The 23911-nt window shown below is 45.5% G+C and overlaps 2 protein-coding genes across 2 annotated transcripts in view; one reads left to right on the plus strand and one right to left on the minus strand.

Moving 5' to 3' along the window:
* Positions 1–1733: 1733 nt before the first annotated feature.
* Positions 1734–3010, minus strand: Ccdc56 (Coiled-coil domain containing 56). The gene is made up of 3 exons (XM_075693325.1): positions 2875–3010; positions 2540–2725; positions 1734–1922 (listed from the first exon to the last, which is right to left on the minus strand). Exons 2-3 carry the CDS (start codon positions 2718–2720, stop codon positions 1852–1854), a joined length of 252 nt encoding a protein of 83 aa, XP_075549440.1. The 5' UTR covers positions 2721–2725; positions 2875–3010; the 3' UTR covers positions 1734–1851.
* A 163-nt stretch (positions 3011–3173) lies between these two features.
* The window catches only part of LOC142583051 (uncharacterized), a 47086-nt gene continuing 26348 nt past the window's right edge, over positions 3174–23911 (plus strand). Inside the window, exons 1-4 of the mRNA XM_075693322.1 lie at positions 3174–3330; positions 3974–4120; positions 10180–11318; positions 16328–16418. Coding sequence (XP_075549437.1) covers positions 3317–3330; positions 3974–4120; positions 10180–11318; positions 16328–16418 — 1391 coding nt within the window. The 5' untranslated portion in view covers positions 3174–3316. The remainder of the gene's footprint in view (positions 3331–3973; positions 4121–10179; positions 11319–16327; positions 16419–23911) is intronic.

Genomic DNA, 23911 nt, shown 5'->3' on the forward strand with positions numbered 1-23911 from the left:
CTCTTTGCAGGATATTATTATGTAAGGCATCAATACTTTCCTGCTTCTTGGCCTTGGCAACGCAGCAAATTGGGCTGGTTGGTACTCATCTTTATGGAACAATAACAGAGCATGTTGATGAACCTCCACAACATGGAACGTAGTAATTGAAAGAATGAATGAAGAACTGGGAAACAAGGACCAGTGTGTAACTGAGAATTCTGACCACATGAACGCCATATTATATATATAAAAGGTTCATTAAACAATTCACAGTTGAACAGCTTTATAACGAAGTGCTTGAGGGCTCTGTAACCATTTGTTATACAGGTCACTTTGCTGTAAATGTCGTGCACCGCACAGCTCACAATAGAACCAGGACAGAATCATTCCATTATACAGGTCATTTCGTTGTAGAGGCATTCGTTCTAGAGGTGCACGACTGTATAAGGAATGTAGAAAAATTAAAACAGGAATAGTAAAGAAGCTAGGAATTCGGATTATATATGTTTTGTTCCTTGAAGCCCAAAGACCATTAGAGCGATTTTGTGTGCAACGGTTTTTAGCGACGAAACGGGCCGTTGCGCAAACAGATCGCTCATTCTTGTCGCTTGGTTCTGGAAATCTAGAATTCACCGCTCGTCACTCGGAAGTGCTATGAGTGACTAGCCAATGGCACGAAGCCAGAACTGGATGTACTATTGGGGAAAGAAATGCCCAGGACGCGGCTCCAACGGCCGGAGCAGGAGAAAACTGCATCGGTTCGCCTGGTTCGAGGTGAAGCTTGCATCCTAGCTTGCGTGCGTGTGCTTGCGTGCGTGTGCTTTCTGGCTCCTTCAGGCTAGTTGCTCTTCGCCCAGAAACCTTCCGTGAGATGCCGCTATGTGGGCATTGGCTGGGAGCGTGACTTGCTTTCCATGTCAAATGCCTTGTCACCAGCACGCTGCAGCATGCGCAGCAGACGCTTTGAACCGATGCCATCCTAGCAGCATTTCGCGCAAGGTTCTTGGGCAAAGAGCAACTCGTGTGAAGGTACCAGCCAGTACATGCATGCACTCGTTCTTGATCGTGAACCATCATTAGATAGTGCAGCAATGCAGTTTTCCCCTGCTCTGGCTGTTGGAGCTGTGTCCTGGGCAGTTCTGTCCCCATTAATACATCAGTCAAGTACTACCAGTTGTCGCACAGAACAAGCAAATGACTATTTTGATATATGCAAGGATAAGAACCTACTGCAAGACTTTCAGAAATATTTTATGCTGCTCCTTACAGTAAAACACATCAACTTAATTTAATAAAACATGTGTCATGCCACTTCGGTGATAATTTGCTGCCCTCATACCGGCAACATCGGAGAGACGTCGCACAATGTTGTCGCTCACATGGGGTATGGCTGAAGGCGATGAGTAAACGCGACAGCCATCTACATCGTGTCGCGTGCAAGATCGCTTGCATGGGGGTTATACTTGAATGAACTCATAGTATCAATTACATCCCTGTAGCTAAAACCTAGTGCCTGCACCATATTTTTCTTCGATTGCTGTCGGTGCTTTTAACTGTCCTGGGAATGAATGCTGGGCATTCCCAGTCTTCCCCAAGTGACCGGTACTCTTCACTTGCAATAATGGTCAATGAGCTAATGAAATGATGACTGCAGTCACAACTACAAAACCCACTAGCAGAAGAGAACTTTAGCAGGTATGGGAGCCCTAATGTGCTCGGTAGTTTTCTATTTCGCCTAACGAGCCTGAGCCTACATTTGTCTGAACTAAATGTACTTTATTACAGCATCAAATTAACAGGGTCCACACATCCCAAGCATGAAGAAACAAGGAAACTTTGTACATGGATAAACACTTGGCACCATCTTGTCTACTTCGGAGCAGGTTCTTCAAAGTTGTCTAGAAAGCTTTCCTGCTTGACAGCGAGCACCGAATATGCAACTGCACGATATGTCAAGGTGCGTCACGTACAGCCTGACTGAAGTTCGCACGCACGCACGCACGCGCGCGCGCGCGCGCACACACACACACACACACACACACACACACACACACACACACACACACACACACACACACACACACACACACACACACGAAAGACACCAAACTAACCAAACACGGATGTTGCTCGAAAATTTGAACGCCTGCAAACGTAAGAAGGTCTTACTGTTGGCCTGGTTACTCTTGCATAATGGTGCAGGGGAAATTAGCGCTAAAATAAAAGGGTGCGCACGTGGGATGAGTCGAACGCAAGCGTTTCTGCGTGCGTGCATATTTTCACTAATGCACTAATTCCCTATCAACGCCTATAAACATAACGTGAACAGTCGACCATGTTGGTGTTCGTTCTCTTTTGCCCACTGCCAGATGAAAGCGTAACCTTAACGGCAGTGATGCAACTTGTAGCAATTTAGTTTTTTGCTGCGGAACTGACGCAGCATAGGCTGCTGTAGTAAGGGACTTATGCGGGGCAGTATTGACGCTCATGTTGGAAATGGGCACAATTGAAACTGAAAGAAATGAGTGTATTGAATAAACACATAAGCAAAGGATACATATTCCGCATACTCCGCCGGCGAGGAGAAATCCCGTCAGCAGGTTCCTATGGCGAATACGTTTCAACCTCCGCACCCGTTCCATGTTCTCCTTTTCTATAATCTTCATATAGTTGAGCTGCGCGGACCCACTCAGCTCCTTTTGAACGTCAATCTTGGGCATAACGTTGTCTCCCGACATTTTATCTGAAAGAATATCGTGAAGGTGAACGCTCAAGTGCAACGCTGTAGCAGACGTTCCTAGTCCATGTCACCCCTCCGCGCGTCTAAACAACAGTATTTATTCAATCGCATCAACAAACAGTAGCTCCAAGTATCAATGCGGGGCTTCTTACCTCAACAGTAGCCGTGTTATTAATAAATGTATTAATGAAATGCGGAAAATACGACCAACGAAGCAGTAAAAGCGCACACAGTCGCACATGGGATGGATACACAGCGGCATAAGTACAGGCACTAGTCGAACAAATCCACAGGAAGCCATAAAAAACGTTTCTATGACGAGCTAAATCTAATAAAAGATATTGTATGTATAAAATATTATTTTAAGTAAAGCCGAGAGTTTAGTGCAAACATAACTCGAGGTGTTCGTACAATCACATTGACTACTAATTTGGTGGTGACAGAGAAGCTGATGAATCAACTTGTGTCAGCGCAACGGCAGCCATATTATTTGTTGTGGTTTCCCTTCATACCATGATTTTACACACGGATGTTGGATATATTCTCAGAATTGGCTCCGATTAGGAAGCGTACGTCATAGCGAGAAGCTTGATAATGAACAAAAATGGGTAAATACTTCTTCCAGCATTTTTACGACTCCCCGAACCAATATACATTTGACAATGTTTATGCTTTGTGAAGCTAGCCCTAAGAAAGTGACCTTCAAATGTGACTCTTTTTAGTGATCATTTGCACTTACGTTTAAAAGAGACGACGAAAAAATTCGGAATCTTTGAGCCTTCAAGCTGGAGAAAATTTTTGTTTCTAGCGGTAGCGTGAACTTGTGCCGCTTAACCGAGATAAAACACTTTTTTTCATAAGCCTAATTCTGCTCCCGAAGGGACGCGAATGTGCAATGATTAGGCCTAGTCCTATTTGGCCGACTGCTGTTCAGTAAATCGGGCTGGTTTTGTAGCGTTTTGTTCTCAGCGCTAGTGTTTTGCCATGTTTTGTTGCGAAGGCTTGTGTGCTAGGCTTTCGCTTTCGTTATAGCTGGTCTTTGGTGCGAGAACCATTAAAAACAATCCCGTGCTCTGCCCGCAGTCCAACACTCACTTCGTCGCTCTATGTAAACACTGGTGTCAATTCTGTGTAATCACGAGTGATTAATGCGGTATTCCGCATCTTTCGCTCAGGTTATTTAGCCTTCGTGATGTGCGGCTGTGGTCATCTGGCGTGATTCAGTGATTGTTGCTTCGTTTTCGTTCGCAGTACGAAATTATACAAACAGGGACAGTTGAATGGATACACGTACTGCATTCGGCAAATCTTCGAGGAAAACACACTTGGATTCTCCCACGGTAGCGGTAACGCCACGAAGCTCAACAACAAGTGTCACGGCTTCGCCACAGAAGAGCAGTAAGTCGATTAAATCATGTTTTCGATCGTTTTGCTGTGCTTGTGTGACGCGCGCCCGTGTGCTGCGCCCGTTTGACAGGTGTCGGGGAAAGTCGCGCGATTGGGAACGCTGTGCACAGTTGTTGCTGTGCGCTCTTTGGTGCGGCTGTGTTGTAGCGTGACTGACATTTTCGTCACCGTGGGGTGTTTCTTTTTTCCCCCTTTGCGTGGCGGTTGCTGTAATTTCCGCGAGCGTAGTAGGCTTCATCGACGGAGGTGACGCACGGAAGCACCGCCTTTGAGCGGACCGAGACATCCCATTAGAGAGTGGTATTTCGACACTTGTGCTGTGCTGATGTTTTCCCGTTAATAATAATAATAATAAAAAAAGAGTGGAGTATTCGAAACCAACGTTTCGTCGGTTTTTGGTATCGGTCCTACACTGCAGTGCGTTGTTAATTGAACAAATAGAAGCTTGAAAACGACGTTGTTGGTTATGTTTGTTTGTTTGCATCAGTGTTGGTGCGGCTGACACTGTTAAATAACGTGAGCAATGTCGTGTGTTGGTCGTGATCGTTCTGCGTGTGCTTTGTACTTCGTAATTTATCTTGCGCCGAGTCCCAACTTTTGTTTGAGAACAGGTAATGCATGCAACTGGATTGTTTCTTTACTCTGCGTTACGTCTGTCATCATGTTCTTGCAACTGTTAACTTTTATTTGGCTGTGTGCCCAAAGAAATGTGTGCGCTGCAGAAAACTGTGTTTATCAACGTGAGTTGTTCTGTCGTAGTATCGCACTAAAGGTGGTGTATTTTTTTTTGTTTAGCGCGAATCACAAATTTTCGTTTAATTTCCCTATAATTTTTCGCTGTCCACCTTTTTCTTTTTTTTTTCTGTTACATAATATCCGAAAGATATGCAGTGTCTGTGCTGCCCACATTGATAAGATTTAAGATATGTTTGTTGACCAGGAAGGCTTGGGCTGCAGTCTCCGTCCCTTCCTGCAGCAGATAACCTTGCTTTGCACATCGTCGATTACGAAAAGGCTGCACAGTGACAATTTTCTCTTTTGTAGGGGTAACAGGTTTCGGTTTGTGTTTTGGGTGCCTTCATTTGTTGTTGATATGCTGCACATTTCTAATTTGTATTATCAACGGGCTGCTTTTTTTGCACAAGGGCAGTGCTGAAGTCTCTTTAGAACACAGTCGGGCAACAGCTGTCTTGTTTCCTTTCATTGCACAAGTCATCGAAACGAAGTGTAAGCATAATATAGCAAACTGAAACCACTCTGAGGGCTGCCATTCTTGGGTATATAGCGAAGGTGTAGCAAACATTGCTGGCAAATCATTCATGCCTGTATTAGCATTTGCAAGTGTGTACAGTCCTTTGTGAAAGTGCCTGAACTTTTTGGAGCTCCAGGTGTCTGCAAGTATTGATTCGTCGATTGGGAGGAAATGAGAGGCACTCGTGATGCAGAGGCCCACACCTGCCATGGTAGCTCAATTGCTGTGACATTGCGCCACTGAGAGCTCGAGGTTGCGGGTTTGATCGCGGATGCAGTGGCCACATTTCGATAAGGGTAAAAGGCCAAAGTGCTAATGCACCTAGATTAGAGCAACCAAGGGGTCAAAATTAATCCAGAGTTCTCCACAACTGCATGCCTCATAATCGTGGTTTTGACGTGTAAAACACCTTCACGAAATTTGTTTTAATGCAGGGACCCCCAGCGCAGACATGGTGGGTAACTAAAGTTTGTTCATGGAGAAACAAAACTCTGCGTAATTTGGCACAAATGGTCAGGACATAGAGCTGAAGTTCTCATGAAAAATTCTCTGCATTAATTAAGAAAGTGTAACATAGATAGTTATGCAATTAATGGTTTACAAAATTTTGTAAGTGGCTGCCCTGTAAGGCTCAACTCTAACCAGGCACTCTTGTTCACAAGCCTACAGTTGCCTTTGCATATGCAGTTAAAGTGGGCAGTCACATGGCTTCTGTGTGCTGCGTACAATTATCAATGCCCTAAACTCGGAACACCCATTAAACAATATTGGAAACAGCTTAATTGTTGTGGGGAGCCCGTCATGGTTGCTTAGTGGCTTTGGTGTTGGGCTGCCAAACAAGAGATCGCGGCATCGAACCCAGGCCATGGTGGCTGTATTTCGATGGGGACGAAAGGCAAAAACGCCCGTTTACTTAGATTTAGGTGCACATTAAAGAACCCCAGGTGGTCCAAATTATTCTGGAGTCCCCCACTCCGGCGTGCCTCATTATCAGATTGAGATTATGGCACGTAAAACCCCATAATTTAATTTTTAGTTTAATTTATGGGGAGCCACTTGTTTCAAGGGATGTGTGCTGAGGGTCACAGCGACTAAAACACCCAGTTTTTGCCCTTGCAAAAGGTAGTACCCAGTATGAAGCAAAACATCCTCTAAAAAAGCCAGTGGGCTTTCCCCTCAGGTAAAACATTGGGAGGGCGAAGAGTGTCTAGAGCAGAACACTGCAGAGAAGGCCAACTTCTGGAATTCGTTATGGAATTTTACTGCCCCTTTGTGTTAAATGTTTTGATGCTGTTAGGCAAAATGTTTTGCTTACAGATGTAGGCAAACAGTTTGATGCCCTTATGAGTATTTAGTTTCTCTCCATAACATATAAGATAAAACATTCAATTTCTATTTCAAGTAAGCAGGCAAAATGCCAATTGGATTATATGCATCCACCATACAAAAAAAAAAGTAAAAGCCAACTTTGCTATAGCAAAAATTTATGGTAGCTGGTAAGGTGTAGTTATGACCCCACTGTATTAGGGTGATGAAGAGTGGTCGAACAAGGGATGTCTCTGGATCCAGCATTTCGACAAGTAAACTTGTTTTCAGAGAGCTTTAGCGTGTCTATAAATGTAATGTTGTTTTACAGGGTTCCCGTACAGGTCCACAACAGATGATGATGATGATTTATTGGCATCCCCTTCGAAACAGGGCAGTGAGAAATAGTCATCTGGCCTGCTTGGGTTTGGTCATATCTGGGGACGTATTCTGAAACGTTCGCCGCCGCGAAAGTTTCGCCCTGGCCACGCCTCCGCCGTTGCGGCGCGCGCTGAATGGCTGCTTTGACAAAACCGGAAATTCACTTGCGCCACCTGAATTTCCGGTTTTGTCAAAGCAGCCATTCAGAGCGCGCCGCAACGGCGGAGGCGTGGCCAGGGCGAAACTTTCGCGGCGGCGAACGTTTCAGAATACGTCCCCTGGTAATGCAGTGTCTAACCAGACAGCACACAAAATTAATACTGCAGCAACTTAAATATTCTACTTCGCTGCTGGTGTAAAGCGTTGGTAGTGACGTTATTGTTGACATGCAGTACTTCTATTTTTGCCACGGTAACACTGACACGACAAACAAAAATTTGCCCATTGTAGTTGGTCAAAATGCCACAAGATGTCACTACCAGCATTGCTACTGCCATCTACAGCTCCGGTAATCCATAAACAGTAAGCAGTTTATGGAAAAACTAACTCTCTTGCCGTGGTCCAGGCAAAGGCAAGTTCACTTGTCAAAAGGCTGCCTTCAGCAACATCCCATTGTTTGAACACTTATCACTTCAAGACTCAATCTTCCTGTGATTCTCTTTATTTTGATGTGTGGGATGTCACAGAGAAAAGGCGTGCTTCTGGTGTTCGTGTGTGGTTCTTAGTCCTCAGGTTTTCCACTTTGTGTAGCATTATTGCGACATTAAGACCAGCAGGCTGGCCTTTACTTCTTTGATGTATGGTGTAAAATTCTTAGCAGCCCTGTTATGCATATTTAGTGAGGTAATATGGACGGAAATTTGCAGCTGATAATTATATTTTGTTGTTAGCATGACAGGAACAGGGCTGCATTGATGTTAAAGGAGTGAACATGTCGGAAGCTTAACATGTAGATATTCTCAAAGAACTGCAGCTTAGCTTTGTACACCACATTCCACATGCACATTTCTAGGTTTTACGGGTATGCAATGCGTACTCTTTATTGAATTGGAAAAACATATTTTTTGCGTGGGGAAAGAAAAGGACAACAAACCCAGCTTAGCCGTGTCAAGCCATAGTCGGTTTTTCACCTGTCATCCTATGATCTATATTAAGTGCTGTGTGTGTCTGCTCTGGTCAGTCTTGTGTTCTTGTGCCCTAGGTTGAATTATCCTTTGTGGGATTCCTGTTGTCATAACAAAATGCTAGCCTTTAAAATGTCTTTAAAATAAAGAGAGTGCAGATTTTTATTTTTGCAGTAGCAGCTGTGTCTGTGCTCTCCACAGAATCTGGAAAAAAAGAAGAGAGATGTCATTAAATGAGCATACATATTATTAACATGGATGTGACCACTGCAGTACGATAAGATTGCCCTGCACTGCATAAAATTTTGAAACTGTTGTATTCATTATTATTTTTTTGTGCCGATGCCATCATATCCCACGTGCTAGAAAAGTTCAAATTTTTCTTTTAACCTTGGTCATTTTGGTATTGTAAGCTGCACTTGTGGTGCTTATGAAAGCTGCTTGTCAGTGGGCGCTTTGCTCTTTGTCACAGACACTTTTACCTGCTTCTGTGAAGTTCGCAACAAGTTAACGCAATGTTGCACTACTCCGAGGGCAATCTCTGTAGGCTAAAAATACGTGACATTTAAGTGGAAAAATGACTTTCGTTTAAGCGGGCCATTGTGCAAGTGGCAGGCTGCTTTACTCTTTCATACAAAGCAAATTTGGCAGATGTTATTGTCAGTATGATTTGTTTGCTTTAAAAATGACAAAAGCCCACAGATTCACCACTGTGTTGCAGTAAAGAATGCTAAGGGATCTGCCATCTCGGATGAAATATTCAGCTCCACTGTATATGTTATTCAACTGAATAAAACCTTTGTTCTTTCATTCTATTTACATAAGCCTTGAACATTGTCTTTAGCTGCATTTAACAAGTGAGAAAATAGAAAAATATTTGTGTCCTTATGCGTTTTCTACTTGTTAACTGGTGCACAATCTCTGAAGCAGCAAGCAGTGTATTTTGTCTGGCCTCTATGATAAGCCACTTATGATGGCTGGAATGAAAAAAATTATATACCAGGAAATAAGAAATCCTCAGGACGTGTTTCATTTGGCACCAGAAAGTTAGCAACCACATTTCCCGAGTGCAAGGACAAGCTGGCATTCCAAGAATGCCATTGGACATCATAGGTCATGTTGTGGCCATGCTACAGTCAACGGTGTCAGCGTCACAATTTTTCTTTTGTTGTTTCACTAATTTTATGCCATGGTGTGTATGTGTGAAATGGCTTAAAATTTTGCCATATTCAAATGTTAATGAATGAATGAATGTATAATATAATAGGTGTATTCTCAAAAATGATGCGTGCTAGAATGCCCAGTAGTGTAAGCCATGAACATGAGCTCTCGTGCAATCATGGCACGGGCCTTCTTCCTCAATGTGCCTTGGACAACACAGCTAGAGGTGCATCTGCTTCGTTACAGATGCATTAATTTTTCAGTAGTAATGGCCTTTTATGATATACTGGCTGTGAGGCTGTGTTGTTTCAAGCCAGTTTCACTCTGCATGCCATGACTGTACTTGTCTTCTTGCAGTGGACCAGGAAATCTGCAGGGAGAACTATTTTTATATCTCCAGTTCACTGGCATGTGAAGTGCATTTTCATGTGTTGTTATGGAGCACTGCATTCTACTAACAGTACAGTGCTAAATGTGTGTGCTTCAGTTACTGAATTGTGATGTAACTGGAGAGCTATGATGAAAGGTAATATGGTGGCCTGGAGTCGTGGATCATGTAGCACTAAGTTGGTTGTATCAAAGTAGTGTCATCAGGCAAGTGTCATATTGAGATTTGCTCTTAGTATTCCTTCTCTGTCTCTCTATATTCAAGATTTGGTACTGGTGTAGTGTAGAGCATTAATGGGTGTATGAACTGAGATGCATTATGGGCTTTGATTTTTGACGTTACATTAGGTTTTATTGCATTTGCTGTGCTGCTGCACACACGTCCCACAAAGCCAAATGTGCCATTTTGTAGCCCTAATTGTGAATTATCTTCTCTGTAGGAATGGGAAACTAGGAGCCCCTGTGCCAGCCCGCCTGTACACTAGCCCGGCAACTCTGGTGGACGGGTCGCACGTCGGAGGCCGCAAGGAGCAACGGCGGCAACGGCGGGCCGCCCTGTCGCTTCCTTCTGAAGGAAAGCTGCGCTTTGCCGACCGGCTGCGGGCCCTGCTAAAGCGCGAGAATCACCAGTCGCCCCAACCCGGGGGTGCTCCCCACGACCCGTATGACTTCTCTGAGGCCCCATCCTCTGCGTGTGTGGTGGCAGGGGCTGCCACATTGCCGCAGAAAATTCCCGTCTCTGCCCCACTTGTCACTGGCACGCCCTTGCCCACCGTGTCCGAAGCGCAGCGGACAGTTGAAAATGGCAGCTTCGGGCGGCAAGGAAATGAGCTGTCGCACAACCACAGGAGCATCCAGCCCCAGGCAAAGCTCCTGCCCAAGGAGGTCCCTGTCCACCAAACGCAGCAGCTTCAGCGGGTGCCCGTTGTCTCCCAGCCATTGTCATCTGTCTCCTTTGCCAAGGGAACCACCGTGTTTGGCTTGGCGGAAGTCAAGCCAAAGGTTGTTGCTGCCAGCAGTGGTGGCACGGCAGCTGTGTGCAGCGCTGCCACTGGGACCAGTGTCCCTTCTGGAGGCACGGCCAAGCTTTCGAAGACTATGAACAGGCTGCAGGCCAAAATAGCGCAAAACCGAGTGCTGGACAAGCTCAAGCGAGCACAGCAAGACACTGGCGGCCATGTGTCAAGCCCTTCTAGTCACAATCACAATCACCGGGTAATGGTGTCGTCCTCTGCATCGTCAGCATCATCATCACTGCTCTCCGGAGCAGCCTTTGGGCATGACAGGCACGAAATTGCCAAGTCGGGTGTGTTGGTGCGGCCACGAGAGAGGCCCGGGCGGGACAGGCGCATCAAGGTGGTGCCTGTGGCTGTGGCCCCTACAGCTGCGACCACTTCATTGGCCACCACTCCGGCTGCGGCTTTGCACAATCTGCGGCGCTTCTGGAATGTGGAGAGAAATTCTGGGACTGAGGAGGCACAAGCTGCAGCTGCTGCTGCTGCTGGTGGAAGTGGTGGTGGTGGTGTCAGTGGCTGTGGCATCCACCAGCTTCCTGGTGTGGGCTCCCAAGGAGGCACAGGTGAGAAGTGTGCCTCTGTTCTTCACAGTAAACCAGGCATGTGAGGTATTTGAGGACATGGCTTTGAATCGCCATGGACATTAACATTCTCCTTCTGTGTGTCTAGGCGCTTTGTCCTCGCCAATCCTTTTGTCACCTACCTAATACATTTATTTCAGAGTATCGGCCTTCAGTCTTACCCTGGAGATGAAGCAATACATTCTCTTAGTTGCCTTGCATACTGACCGCAGCGACTTTTGAGATCACAACCTTCTTGAATGTTGTGAAATGATTTTCTGAGTGAGACAAGAGTTTGTCAAATCAGGTGGCAGAATTAAAAAATTAGGCTTCCTGTGCGTGATTTAATTAGGTGTCATTCCAAAGATATGGATTTGCTTGCACACACATTGCCTGTGCCACACAGGAACGTCTGGTTGTGAACTTCAGTGACCACGTCACCCTCAATACGGTGTCCTAGTTCCAAATATCTATACCTGTACACTGGTATGTATAGCTTGCGTCAATGGGAGAAAAACTGACACAATAATAAAACTTGCTAAAGCCTTCTGCCTAGCATGCGCTATCTGAGAGCGTGTAGACATTATCGAAGTCGAATTCAATCAATAAGTGAGGCTGAAGATGGTTTTATTTGTCTCCTAAAGAAGCAGCAGCGAAACAAATGCAAAATTATTTGGAACAACTGTACTGGACCTTGTTTGAAATATTGATGCTATTGCTAAAGTTATTATTTTCCTCAAATACTTCGCAGACTTGGTATGTCATTGACTATGTAGATATATACAGCTTCCCTTTTATGTATGAGCATCTCATTGTCTCTTAGCTAACTGAAAATGACTGTGGAGCACTACAGTGCTTGAGTGCTTTTAAGTACCTCACAATAGGCACCATAAAGTAAGGGAAACAAAAGCTACGATGTTGAATTTGGAACAAATGGAGGTTGAACATGGTGAATACTGAACCTGTACATGAGCACGTTTGAAAGGAGCTAGCATAAAACCTTCTAACATTTTAATATTAGGTCATCACTCATCTGTGCAAAATTAACTATGTCATTAGGCAACAATGTTTCATAATGTTTTATTATGCATTTTATGCATAAAAGTGTGCAGCGTGAAAGGTCTGTGTAGTATCTTACGTCTAGCTTCCTTAGCCTACGAAGATTGATGTGGAATTTCACCTCTAAATATTGTTACTGTTGAATAATTTCATGCCTTGCTAAAGAGATGTTGAGGTTTCTGGTTGAATTTTGATGGTCATTATTTTGAGCAAGTACCGTATTTACACGATTGTAAGTTGACTCGAATGTAAGTAGACCCCCCCCCATATCTTGTGACGGGAAAAAAAAAAGGAGAGCATACCCAAGGGTACATTCAATAACGAAAATTTATGAATAGCTGACATGGTCACTGGACTACTCGTCTTCACTAGTGCTGCCATCGTCATCGCTGCTACAGTCCCACAATGCGTCGTCGTCCAGCGAAATTTCACATTTGGCAAACGACCGCACCACGACATCTTGTGGGACAGCAGCCCACGCCGAATGCGCCCAAGTACACGCAGCCTTCAGGGAGGCTCTTTTGACAGGTCCGGTTGGCGCAATTTTGCGGTCTTCTGCCGCCAGCCACTCGTACTCACGGCGGAGCAGGTCCTTAAAAGGCGAAGATACAGGCTTGTTTCATGACCATGTCGCACTTCAGTGGCAGGGACCAATCACGCATTTCAGCGACGTACGACGCAAGCTTAGCCTACAGCTCCGGAAATTGTCCAGACTTCAGCACGTGGGAAATTCCTCACTTGCCATCACAGTTGAAAATTTCGCTTCGCAGCAGTTGCCACTCTCGCATCACCCGTTCAGAAACTTTGCACTTGCAAACCGCTGCACAGTGATTAGTTTCTTCGGTGTAAAGGATGGCAGCCGTCTTGAACGCTGCTGTGAACGAGTGCCGAATAATTAGTGGGCCTGGAGCACTCATGACGACTGAGGAAGCATAGAAGGCACGTAGCCGGCAGTCAAGTGGAACGCGTCAAACCAATGCCTTTCGTCAAACTATATAGAAAGCTAAGCCAGGCTAAGCGCAACAGGGAAAGAGAAACCGTCGAGCGGTGTCTGCTCTTCCATGAACTACTGATACTCCCCGCAAGCGGCACCATTCTGAGGGTGCCGCCACGAATGGAACAGCGGTGCTTCCATTAACTATCGATACCCCCCATGAGTGTTGTGTGCACTCTAAAACGCTCAAAAATGTTGAAAAACCCTTCCAAAAAAAAGCAAACAAACACGCGGGATAGCGAAAAGCTATTGGTAGGGCCATAGAGCAAACCTAAAATTGTAACTATGTTGTAGCTCCCATTGGTCTCACTTTTTTGGCAGTGCCATGTTTTGGTTTTGATTGTAAATTGACCCCCCCACTTCAGATTTTCAAATAAAAAGAAAGTGGTCGACTTACAATCGTGTAAATACGGTATTTTACTTTTTTTCCCCCTTAGGTCATAAGTGAATTTTTTTTTCTTCTTGCATGTGCTTGTGTGTGTGTGCCTGTAACTATTGTTCTGCCCGTAGAAGAGTTGGCAAACACTTCATAGTACCTGATTGTATCTTGCTGTATAGGGTCAGGAAAACCTATATTACCTGAAATCTTGGTCACATGTGTGGCCTCCTTATTAATGATATAGAGAACACACTGTTCGCGACTGCTGTACCAGGCACCAGGCCATGTAGGTCATCTCTACAATTTGGTTCATAAGGGTAATGTAAGTAAAGGTGGGTGACTAAAGTGACAAAAGCCCCGCCCCGCTTTCCTTCAACAAGGCACCTGGAGTTGCAATAAAAAAATTAAAAGATACAACACTACGATGGTTGATAAACGCCAACAAAATAGAGGTGGCAGCTTACTATGTGCAGTTCTAGCCTTCAAGTACTAGCTGACTCAAGGCAAAAGTGCTGTATGGGCTTGAGGGGCGTAACAAAACTGCTATCGCATTTCTCTTGTGATCAAGTCACTTGAATTCTTCGTAGGAATGTTGCTCTTAATTTGTATGAACCTTGGAAACTTCATTGTGCGTAGTTCAAAATGTTGCAATGTATATGTGTTCAGGAGGGTTTCTTTCTCAAATTCATGTTTGGCAGCCAATTTCTTGTTACAGTAAAAGCTCGTTAATTCGAATTCTACGGGGATGCTACAAAAATTTTAATCATACAAAATTCAATGTAACGAAAATCTGAAAAAGAACCGCTCGGCTAAAGCGCATATATAGTCCGACGTAGCTTGGGTGTGCGCACACGATACGTCATGGTGAGAACAATAACGTCTATAGTTCGAAGCACTGGTGCAGCCAACGTAACCGGACGGGGCCAACGCGGTCTGAAGCGCCCGACGTTGAGATGGCTCTTGCTCCATATATGGCCGCACGTTCATCGCGCTGACCCACCATGCATGGCTCAGAGAAAAAAGGTGCCCACGCCGCTTCGTCGACGATTGCAGGCAGCCGTTCAAAGCGGCGCGCGGGTTGGGGATCGTTCTGTGCATGCTTTGAAGAGTAGCGCTCAGGTACAGCACGCGTGTCCAGAAGGGATGGCATTTTGGCTAGCGCTGCGCAGCGCAAGCGTCGTAGCGTGACTGGCCACCAGCGACCGGCGCAGGAAGCGACTATAAATGCGGCTTTGAGACGCCGACGCTCACCGCAGGAACAAGAGCTGTGCTTTAAATTGCACTCGCGAAATGCAGCAGAACCTGCTGCAACATTGGTCTCCGTTGTACTTTTGTAGCTGCACCGGCTGCACGCTGCTAAGTCCCACTATACGTAAAGGTGGCGTCCAAACACATATCAAAGTGACGCTTTCCTTTCAATAATAGCCATGAATTTTAAAGGTTATGCTTTTTTGGCACTGCGAGCGTCGATACACGTCACAGCCGCCATTTTTTAGACGTTACCTGGTTCCGTTTTTCAGAGGGACACTTTGTAGAGAAAGAGCATAGCCTCCAAGATCTAAAGTAATAATTAAAAAAACGAAAAAACACAAAAAAAACCGCAGTGTCATGTTTGCGATTTTATTTTAGTCTTGAGAGAGGGAGAGAACCGACCTGCAACAGAGGCGTTGGCCATGCCTGGCCTCGCGCAAACGCATCTCTGTCCACTCGGGCCTAAACAAAGGGCCGCAGATGGAAAGAGCAAAGCTGTGCCCACAAAGAGCAAAGCTGCGGCCTGCGCGGCGATGCCAGCGTCGCCAATGTGCTCTCGCGCACTAGCACTCTTCCCATCAACGATGGCGCAGAATTCAAAGTACCGGTGGTGGTGCTGATTTCTGTGTGAATTAGCGGGATGCATTGCATATTGCTTTCAATACATTGTTGAACAGACTGCGGCGGCTGCTTCAAATTATCCAAAATTTCGAATTAATGAGTTGTGAATTAACAAGCTTTTACTGTATATAACTCTCATAACTGCCGATTTCGTGTTATGGGTTTGCTTAAATAAGTAAACAGTGTGCCTTTAGAAAAGTATGCTTTATGTACTCACAAGATTTTTAGTAACGCTATGAACTTATTTTTCCTTCAATATTAAGAGTTCATTTGTACTGGCGCTTGTTCTCAATACGAAATAGCAGTAGGGAATGTGACTGCAGGTGAGAGGATATTACAACTAATTTTGCTTGTAAAGGTAAGCTGCATCAGAATTGGCTAGGCAGAATAAATTATATGACCTTTAGAGGATGTATAATGATTTGCTTTTCAAATAACAATGTACGCTCTTATTTTCACCTTCCAGTGCCATGACACTTTTAAAGAATCGGTATAGCTGCACCTAATCAGGGCAACAGCCCTGGTATTGTGCACAGCAACCTGTCTATCATTGAAAAACGGTGTGAATGAGCTTTTTAATTTTGCGAGAAAGATTTGTAGAGAGAGATGTGGCATTGCGTGTGGACTTGGCCTGGTTGAGCTCCTGGGGATGCATTGGAATGGCAAGTGAGGCAGTGACTGCAAAAATGCATGCCTGCTGCTTTGCAGATCTGGGCAGCTCAGATAGTGATTCGAGTGAGGATGAAGACGGTGCTGGTGAACGAGCACCTTCTTTATGGAACTGGGATCTTGATTGCAGGTAAGCAGCGAGAGAGCTTGTGTGCAGACTGTTCTTATAATTTTTTTGGGCTAAGAAACTTGCCCGTGATGAGTGTTTGGGTGTGACCTATGAGTGCACTGGTTGGCTTCTTTCCTATTGTTTTTCCCCTTTTCAGTGAAGCACACATTGAAGTAAGTAGCCTTGGCCCTTTCCCATTGTCCACAGAGAGGGGAAAGTACGCTGCCTCATACAGAGATGGGAAGGGTAACTTTAGCTTTGGCACATTGTAAGGTCCCATTAAATCTGACAATATGGTATTCTAATTAATGGTAGCGACTGACATAAATGTCATTCGTGAATATTTTCTTTGAAAATAATCTACAAACGGTATGTAAGAAATGTACTAGCTGCACCAAGAAGTTGCCAGAAGCTGTGGTGAGCAGCACCACGGAAACAGGAGGTTCATTTTTTCGTTTTTCTGATGTTCCTGCATTGAAAATCTGCAAAAAGTATCCTTTCTATTCAATTTTAATGTTTCGTCCCGACATGATGGGCTGCTCTTTTCTGAAAGCACCCAATAAATACAGTAAACCCTCGCTATAACAAAGACAGCGGGATGGCGAAAAAGTTCGTTATAAGCGGTTTTCGATGTAAGCAACCGCTCAAGAAAAGCTAAAGCAGTCGAGTTTTAATGGCGCCACAACTGCGAGGAAGTCAAAATACAATGTATTCAGTGAAGCAAAACTTTATTCAGGTGCAAGAAAGGCAGTGAGCTTTGGCTTTTTCAAGTTCTTAGTGGGTTCGAGCAACCCCTGCTCTAGTTTGACCAAGCATTGCACGAGGCTGTGGCTGCTGTCCATGCATTCAACTTTATTTCGCAGCAGGCATAGGTACTCCTGCGTCTGCACCATAGTTGGCACTTCACGTGGCTCTTCGTCTGCTGGCTCTTCGTTCTCGTCGGGGCCACCAACAGTGTCAATTAGTACCTCTGCATCCATTGCTGCAACGACCACGGGAGCACCAGCGTCAACCAATGTGAATGTCTCAAAGTTGCCTTCTACCTCTTGGCCAGTAATTTCATGAACAGCCTCGTGCAGATTGCTGCAAGTCCGGTCATCGTCAGGCTGGTTATTGTCAGGGTCACTGACGACGGCGCGGGAAAAGCCAGCGTGCGCAAAGCAGTTCACGACCTTTGAAAGTCCAAATTCTTTCCATGAAAAGGTCACGCAACATCGTTTCTTAACCGCTCAAGCCAGCTACTCCTGCACTTGAAATCTTTATGACCGATTTGGAGTGCGAGAGCTTCGGATTTTGCAGTACGTGCAGTTCCCCGTATGGGGAGATTTGCACTCCTGGCGTTCGTCGGGCACTGTAGAAGTGAATCTTCCACTTTGGCGCATTTCGAATCTTGATTCCTTTTTCTCTTCGTCGAGAAGCTCTCTTCAAAGCCATCAGCTTCCTTGTTTTTCAATACAGTTGACAAACTAGACGGCGGTATGCTGAATTCCTTTGCGGTGTCAGTTTGAAGCTGGCCACCTTTTTCCACTTCTTTTATCAGCAGAACTTTCTGCTCCAAGTCAAACACTTTTGTCTGGAGACTGACGGAGCCACTTATCACTGTAGACCACAAAAGCACACGTGAGGCATGCCTAACGAAGCACTCAGAATAACACATAATCGCATGGCTTGCAACACAGATCCAAACGCATGCGCCGTCGGTGCCAAAGTGACTGAATGCGGCAGGCGACACAAAAGGCAGAAGCTTCAGAATGTCATCAGGCCATCTCGCTTTCCTTGTCAGTGCGCGCTGGCGATGGTGGCGGTTGCAATGGCAGGCTTGGCATCAGCTTCACATATAGCAGAAGAAAGGCAATCAGAGTTGTGGAGACCAAGAAGCCGGAACCATGAAAGGGCACCTGTTGGTGGAAGATTCGTGTTCGGGAGGGCAGGCCAGAAGAGGGCAGCTTTGATGGAGCAGCGACGTCGAAACTAGCAGCAAGGAGGTGAGTAATTGACATGAAAGCGAGTGAGAGGAGTGACAAGCATCCAAACGGCTTGCAGACTGGAGAGCGAATGAAGAGAGGAAGGAAGTGGCCGCTTGTATAGGATGGATGTGGAGGTTGCGGAAGACTATGAAAGTATCATGCTGGAAAGCACCGCAAATGCTGTGGCTCGAGTCTGAGGTTGCATTTGTTGTGCTCAAAGAACGATTAGCCACTGACTGTGGGTACGCAGTGCGATCATGAAAACTGAATGGTTTTGCAGTAGGGGCTTTTAATGATCACGGCAATTTTTTCCAGAGGTGTGCCGCCGTGAAGTTTGCGAAACTAGTTTTCGGTGCACGGTAGTCGACGGCACTGTGCTGATTCTACGGTTCGAGCGTCAGCGTTTGTGCACTGTGCGCCGCACCATTGACAAATGTCTGGGAACAAAATTCAATGACCCTACATGCATTTAGACCGTTTGTCTGAAGTCAAATGGCGTGAATTGAGCATCACCGGCTCAAGAAAATTGCTGGGAAAACACCAGCTTGCGTTGACTGGCCATGTTGACAACCTGACTTGCCGCTGGCGATGCTCGGATTTTTTGTGTTTTTGACAAGTTATTGGTCGATTTGCACCATCAAAATGTGCAACGAAGCTAGGAGCGCTGTTTTGTTGTGATGCAGGCCTATTGTGGCAAGCAAATTTCGAGACCGGCTTCCCCAAAGTCATTTTCCCGATTTGTTAATGTAGCTCCTCGCGTCAAATATGGTACTTATAATTGGAGGCATACTTGTGCATTTTGGCACCTTTCAGCACCAGAAGTGCTCTTTAGAGCGGTAAAACTTTGCTCATTGAGTGCGCCCCATGGAATGCTACGGCACAAGTCTGCCTGTGGTCTTTTGGCCACTTTTCAGCATTTAAGAGGCCGTGGTCTTTTGGCATCGCAAAGCGTCATAAAAACTTTATTTTCGTGTGGATTCTATCACGGGGACACCAGTGATACAATTGCGACCGAGATTAAAGGGGTGGAGACGTGAAACTTTCGCTCACCCGTTCTTTGATTCAAGCGTTCATACTGCTTCAGGAAGCACGATACACACCACGGGATTCATATATACCCGATAAATGATTTAATAGTAGCATTATTATACTGAGCGATTTCGTTTCGGTTTGTTTCTTGGTTCCAGGTGATGCTATGACGTCGTAGGAGAGGAAACGTAACACGGCTTGGTCACGTGGGACACAAAAAATAGTGATGTAGAACTATGCTGCATCGTCTGCTTGCGCAAACGCGTGCTCTGCCAGCAGAAGTAAACAACTGGCAACTCGAAGCGCATGTCCCGATTATTACAATTATTTTGAAGAGCGACAACAACGGTAAGAAAATATTGCGGCTTGTGAGAGTCAGTGATTCCTTCCGAAGTGTTGTCAGCTTTAGATTTGAAATGAATCGGAAAAGGCCTAGCGACGATACCAGTGCCGCTGAACGATCAACGGGGGGAGGCTGCCGTCGGTACCGGAGTGACCACTCCTTGATTGCTGATTGGCTGCATCGCTGTACGGCTGCCGCACAAATGGGTCCCAATCCCGTCCTATCTACGCGAAGGAAATATCGCCTTTTGTGAGCAAAACTGCCATCGCACAGCGGCCCGCGAATGGCAAACTGCGTGCGGCGAGTTACCGTGCCGGTAACGTGAACGGGCCTTTACACATTGAAAAATGCCAAGCAAACGAGAGACTGCTTCAAGCTGCCGAACTATGCGACTCGCAGATGCTACATCAACTGCTCTCCGCTACAGTGCTGTGCATGTCTTGGTTAGCCAAGGGCCAGGGCTAGCTCGGTTACAGCGTTCTAGAAGCCTGTAGCATAGAGAAAGGATTTTTAGAACGACAGAAAGCTAAGCTAGTTGGTAAGGATACATAATGCAAAGGAGGGGTGAGGCGTGCAGACATGGACACAAGAGGAGAGAAGTGGACAACATGAACGCCGCATATCCTGGTCCCTTTCGGAGCAGGCCGGCTAGTGTTACACTCAACGTGTAAAGGCCCGTCCACGTTACCGGCACGGCAGCTCGCCGAACGCCGTTTGCCACTCACGGGCCGCCATGTGGTGTTCGCGTTGCCCACTTCTCTCCTGTTGTGTCCGTGTCTGCACGCCTTACCCCTTCTTTGCATTAAGAAATGATTTCTATATGCCTGTAGCTCGGTCATAGTGGAGGCTACGCTCGGTCGCTCGGTTCAGCAGGCTCTGTAATCGGCATTTCATCGCTACTCATCATACGTCACGTTTTTGTGCTAGTCTGCTATGGCGTCAATATTTTCATTCCTCTGCTGTCATGTCATAACAGCCGCGCTAGCGATAGGTCTCGGCCATGAGAAGGAGCTTTTAATGACTTTTTGGAGCTGAATTAAAATTATTTTCAAATGTTTGCTGTGTCCAATACCTTGTTGTTGGTGTCCTCGCATGCAGAAGCAGCTTTCAACAGGCTTTTTATAGCCTCAAGATTTGATGTCTCAACCCCTTTAATTGTTCGGGTGCCCTGCTTTATGGAATTTGACGGATTCCGCTCGCTCCGCAGTAAACAGCTGGGAGCACTCGGCACCTGCTTGGTACCCGTTACCAGGCGGTCATCGGTCATGCGTCTGATACTTTTGTGGCCTGTTCTGTGCCTTCGTCAGATCGTCGGCAGTCTTAATTTGGCAATGCATGCACAAAAGGGTCGCTGCCACCGATGCCTCCGCTCGCCACTTTGCTCTAAGCGGGTGAAGCTCTTCGTGTGCTTCGAATGATGCAGCTTAAAAATACATGCATTTAGGTCAAGACAGGAAGAAATTTCAAATAAAGCGATATTTAGAGTAAGCAATTTAGTTATAACGAGGGGTTGCTGTATTCCTAGTAGGGTGCAATCTACGTTTCACTTTGAAGTCACTCACCACGGTGGTGACTCATTGGCTATGACATCCCTGTGGCTAGTATGAAGTTGCAGATTTGGTTCCTGGCTCTGGCAGCCACGTTTCAATAGGAATGGAATGCACAAACGCCTATGTACTGTTGTTTGGGTGCATGTTGAAGAAACCCACATAATGCAAGAACGCCTGTGTGCTGTTGTTTGGATGAGTGTTGAAGAAACCCATGTGGTCACACTTAATCTGGAGCCCTTTATCCACTATGTTGTCCCTCATGGCTTTTTCTGCATTTCTGGGAAGTTATACCTCACAGCACAATTTTTTCCAAGGTTGGGCCTTGTTTCTACAAATTATGCAGTTTGCACTTATGCTGTTTTGGCTTACACAATCGTACACATAGCGGCTGAAGGTAACGTACTCATCGCCAGGCTAAAAGTTTGGGCAAATGTAGAACGACACACTGTGCAGTGGGGTAACATGATTGTGGCTTCTCGCAGTACTGTTGTTGCCAGCTTTAGCTGCCACTTAAGTACCACATTGTGAAAGAGTGTAGAGGGTTGCGTCAACATGGTTTGTGAGAGTGCTAGAGTGACTGCTTCCACCAAATTTTAAAAAGTAGACAAGGAATGTGCAAGGTAGTGTCCTGGTACGTTTTCAAGCATGTGTTCCTGCTAGTTCAGGCATTGAAGGGAACTCTTAGTGTATCACCATGTATCACAGCATCACCATGTATGAAACATCTTATTGTTATCAAATGTAGCATTGCGTGCCACTACCCTGCTTTTATTGGTTGTATATGCTGCTTTTCAGAGTACATTTTCAGTTCTTTGTTTCCAAACAGAATGACAAGTAAGCATTGTCACATAATCCCATAAAACTAGCTTGCATGTTTGTGTTTACAGACATAATACTTAGATAAAAGTCGGAAAAGAACAATAATTTTTCGTTTAAACAAAAATTGTTATGCATTTGCTTGTCCAAGCTCCTAAACATATCACTGGGGCGCAACCTCATCTTTCATTTGTACACTAAATTGCAATTTTTCTGCGCTTAGCTGTAGGAAAGGACAGGCAGTATGAGTTAAATAGTATGCTTCTCATTGTTTCATGTGATAACAATATTCAGCTCAGCTGTTCAAAAGAGCACTGTCTAATGTCTCGGCAGGTGTATATTTCCTATGTTCAAAAAGGGATGCAGGCCTAGACCCAAATGATTAATGCAGTTGTTAATTTAGAGTTGTGAAAATTAAACTTAAAGAACAACAGCCTAGTAGAAGAACAAAAGATCATGATTAACTCTTGAAATAGTGCATGATTAAGTTTATCTAGGCCACATGCTCACAGAAGATTCGTATGGTGAGTCTTGGCTGGAGTCTTGGCATATCATGAGAATTGGTTGGAATGCATGTTCTGGATATTCTCAAGTCATGACTGACAGCATGCCAATATCTGGAAAGAAAAAGTATGCAACCAATGCATTCTGCCAGCACTGAGCCTCTGCGGTTACCAGCACACTTTTTTTGAAAAGTGCTTCAGCTTCTTTCTTAAGAGAACCAGCGGATTAGGTGATGAGGTTGGGAAATTTGCAGTGATACAATGCCGTTGGCTGAAATACAGTAAAAGCCCATTAATTGACAACTTTGCATAATTCAAACTAACTGAAACACACTGGCCGAGCTCCGTAGAACTCCTCATAAAGCGAATTAATTGGCACGTAAATCGAGTCTGCCACGGATAATTCAAGCTGCGTGCTGTTGTGGCCGGCTACTGGCTGCCACTGGTGGTCACTTTCCCAGCTAAGTGACAGGTGACATGACATGCTTTTCACCATCGTCATTGATCCACGTCCCTGCGACAGCTCCCCTGGATCTCCCTCGGACTGATGCCCCCCAAAAAGATTAAAGGAGCCACCATGGCCTGACGTTTATTTTTGCAAATGGTTAGTTGCATCGACATCAACCATGGAGCATGTGGCCGATGAGGCGTGTCTGACTGGTCGGGGGAACTAACAACTCGCAAAGGTCGAGCAGGCGAGACGAGCTGTGCCATTTTTTATCGTCCTCGTGTCAGTGCCCTGTTGTGTGTGTTGGGGATGCTTCTGTCGTGGTGACCAGACCTACACTGTGCACATGCCGCCGTGTCTTCATTGTGTGGCAAATACCGGGGACTAGTGGACCTGAGGTGGACGATCACATTCCTGTTCAGATACACACTCCAGATAACAAAGCATGAGCACGAGGCTGGGGATACCATTTGTGCATTTACCAGCACACTTACACATCCTGATGAGAAGCATGCATGGAATGCCAGTGGAAGGCACGAATGGGATCTCCAGCCACGTGCTCGCATGTTGTTCTTAACAGATCTAACATCTGCACATGAAGTGTTGGACGACATGGACTTCACAGACTGTGCAAGTGTGTACATCTGTGCTATGGTCTGCGGTGTCATCATAGATGATGACCTCATCATCCAAGTAGTCAGCGATGATCACGCAGGACGGTGATGCAAATGAGGAACAGGAAGCACTGTTGTGGCCTTTATCGCAAGTGATGGAAGGATTGTGAATTGCACATGGCTGCTCTATAATTTTGAAGAGGATGAGGAAGTTGCTTCCTGACAAAGTTGAGCTCTTGAAAAT

The sequence above is a fragment of the Dermacentor variabilis genome, chromosome 5, assembly GCF_050947875.1.
Source record: "Dermacentor variabilis isolate Ectoservices chromosome 5, ASM5094787v1, whole genome shotgun sequence".
NCBI lineage: Eukaryota > Metazoa > Arthropoda > Arachnida > Ixodida > Ixodidae > Dermacentor > Dermacentor variabilis.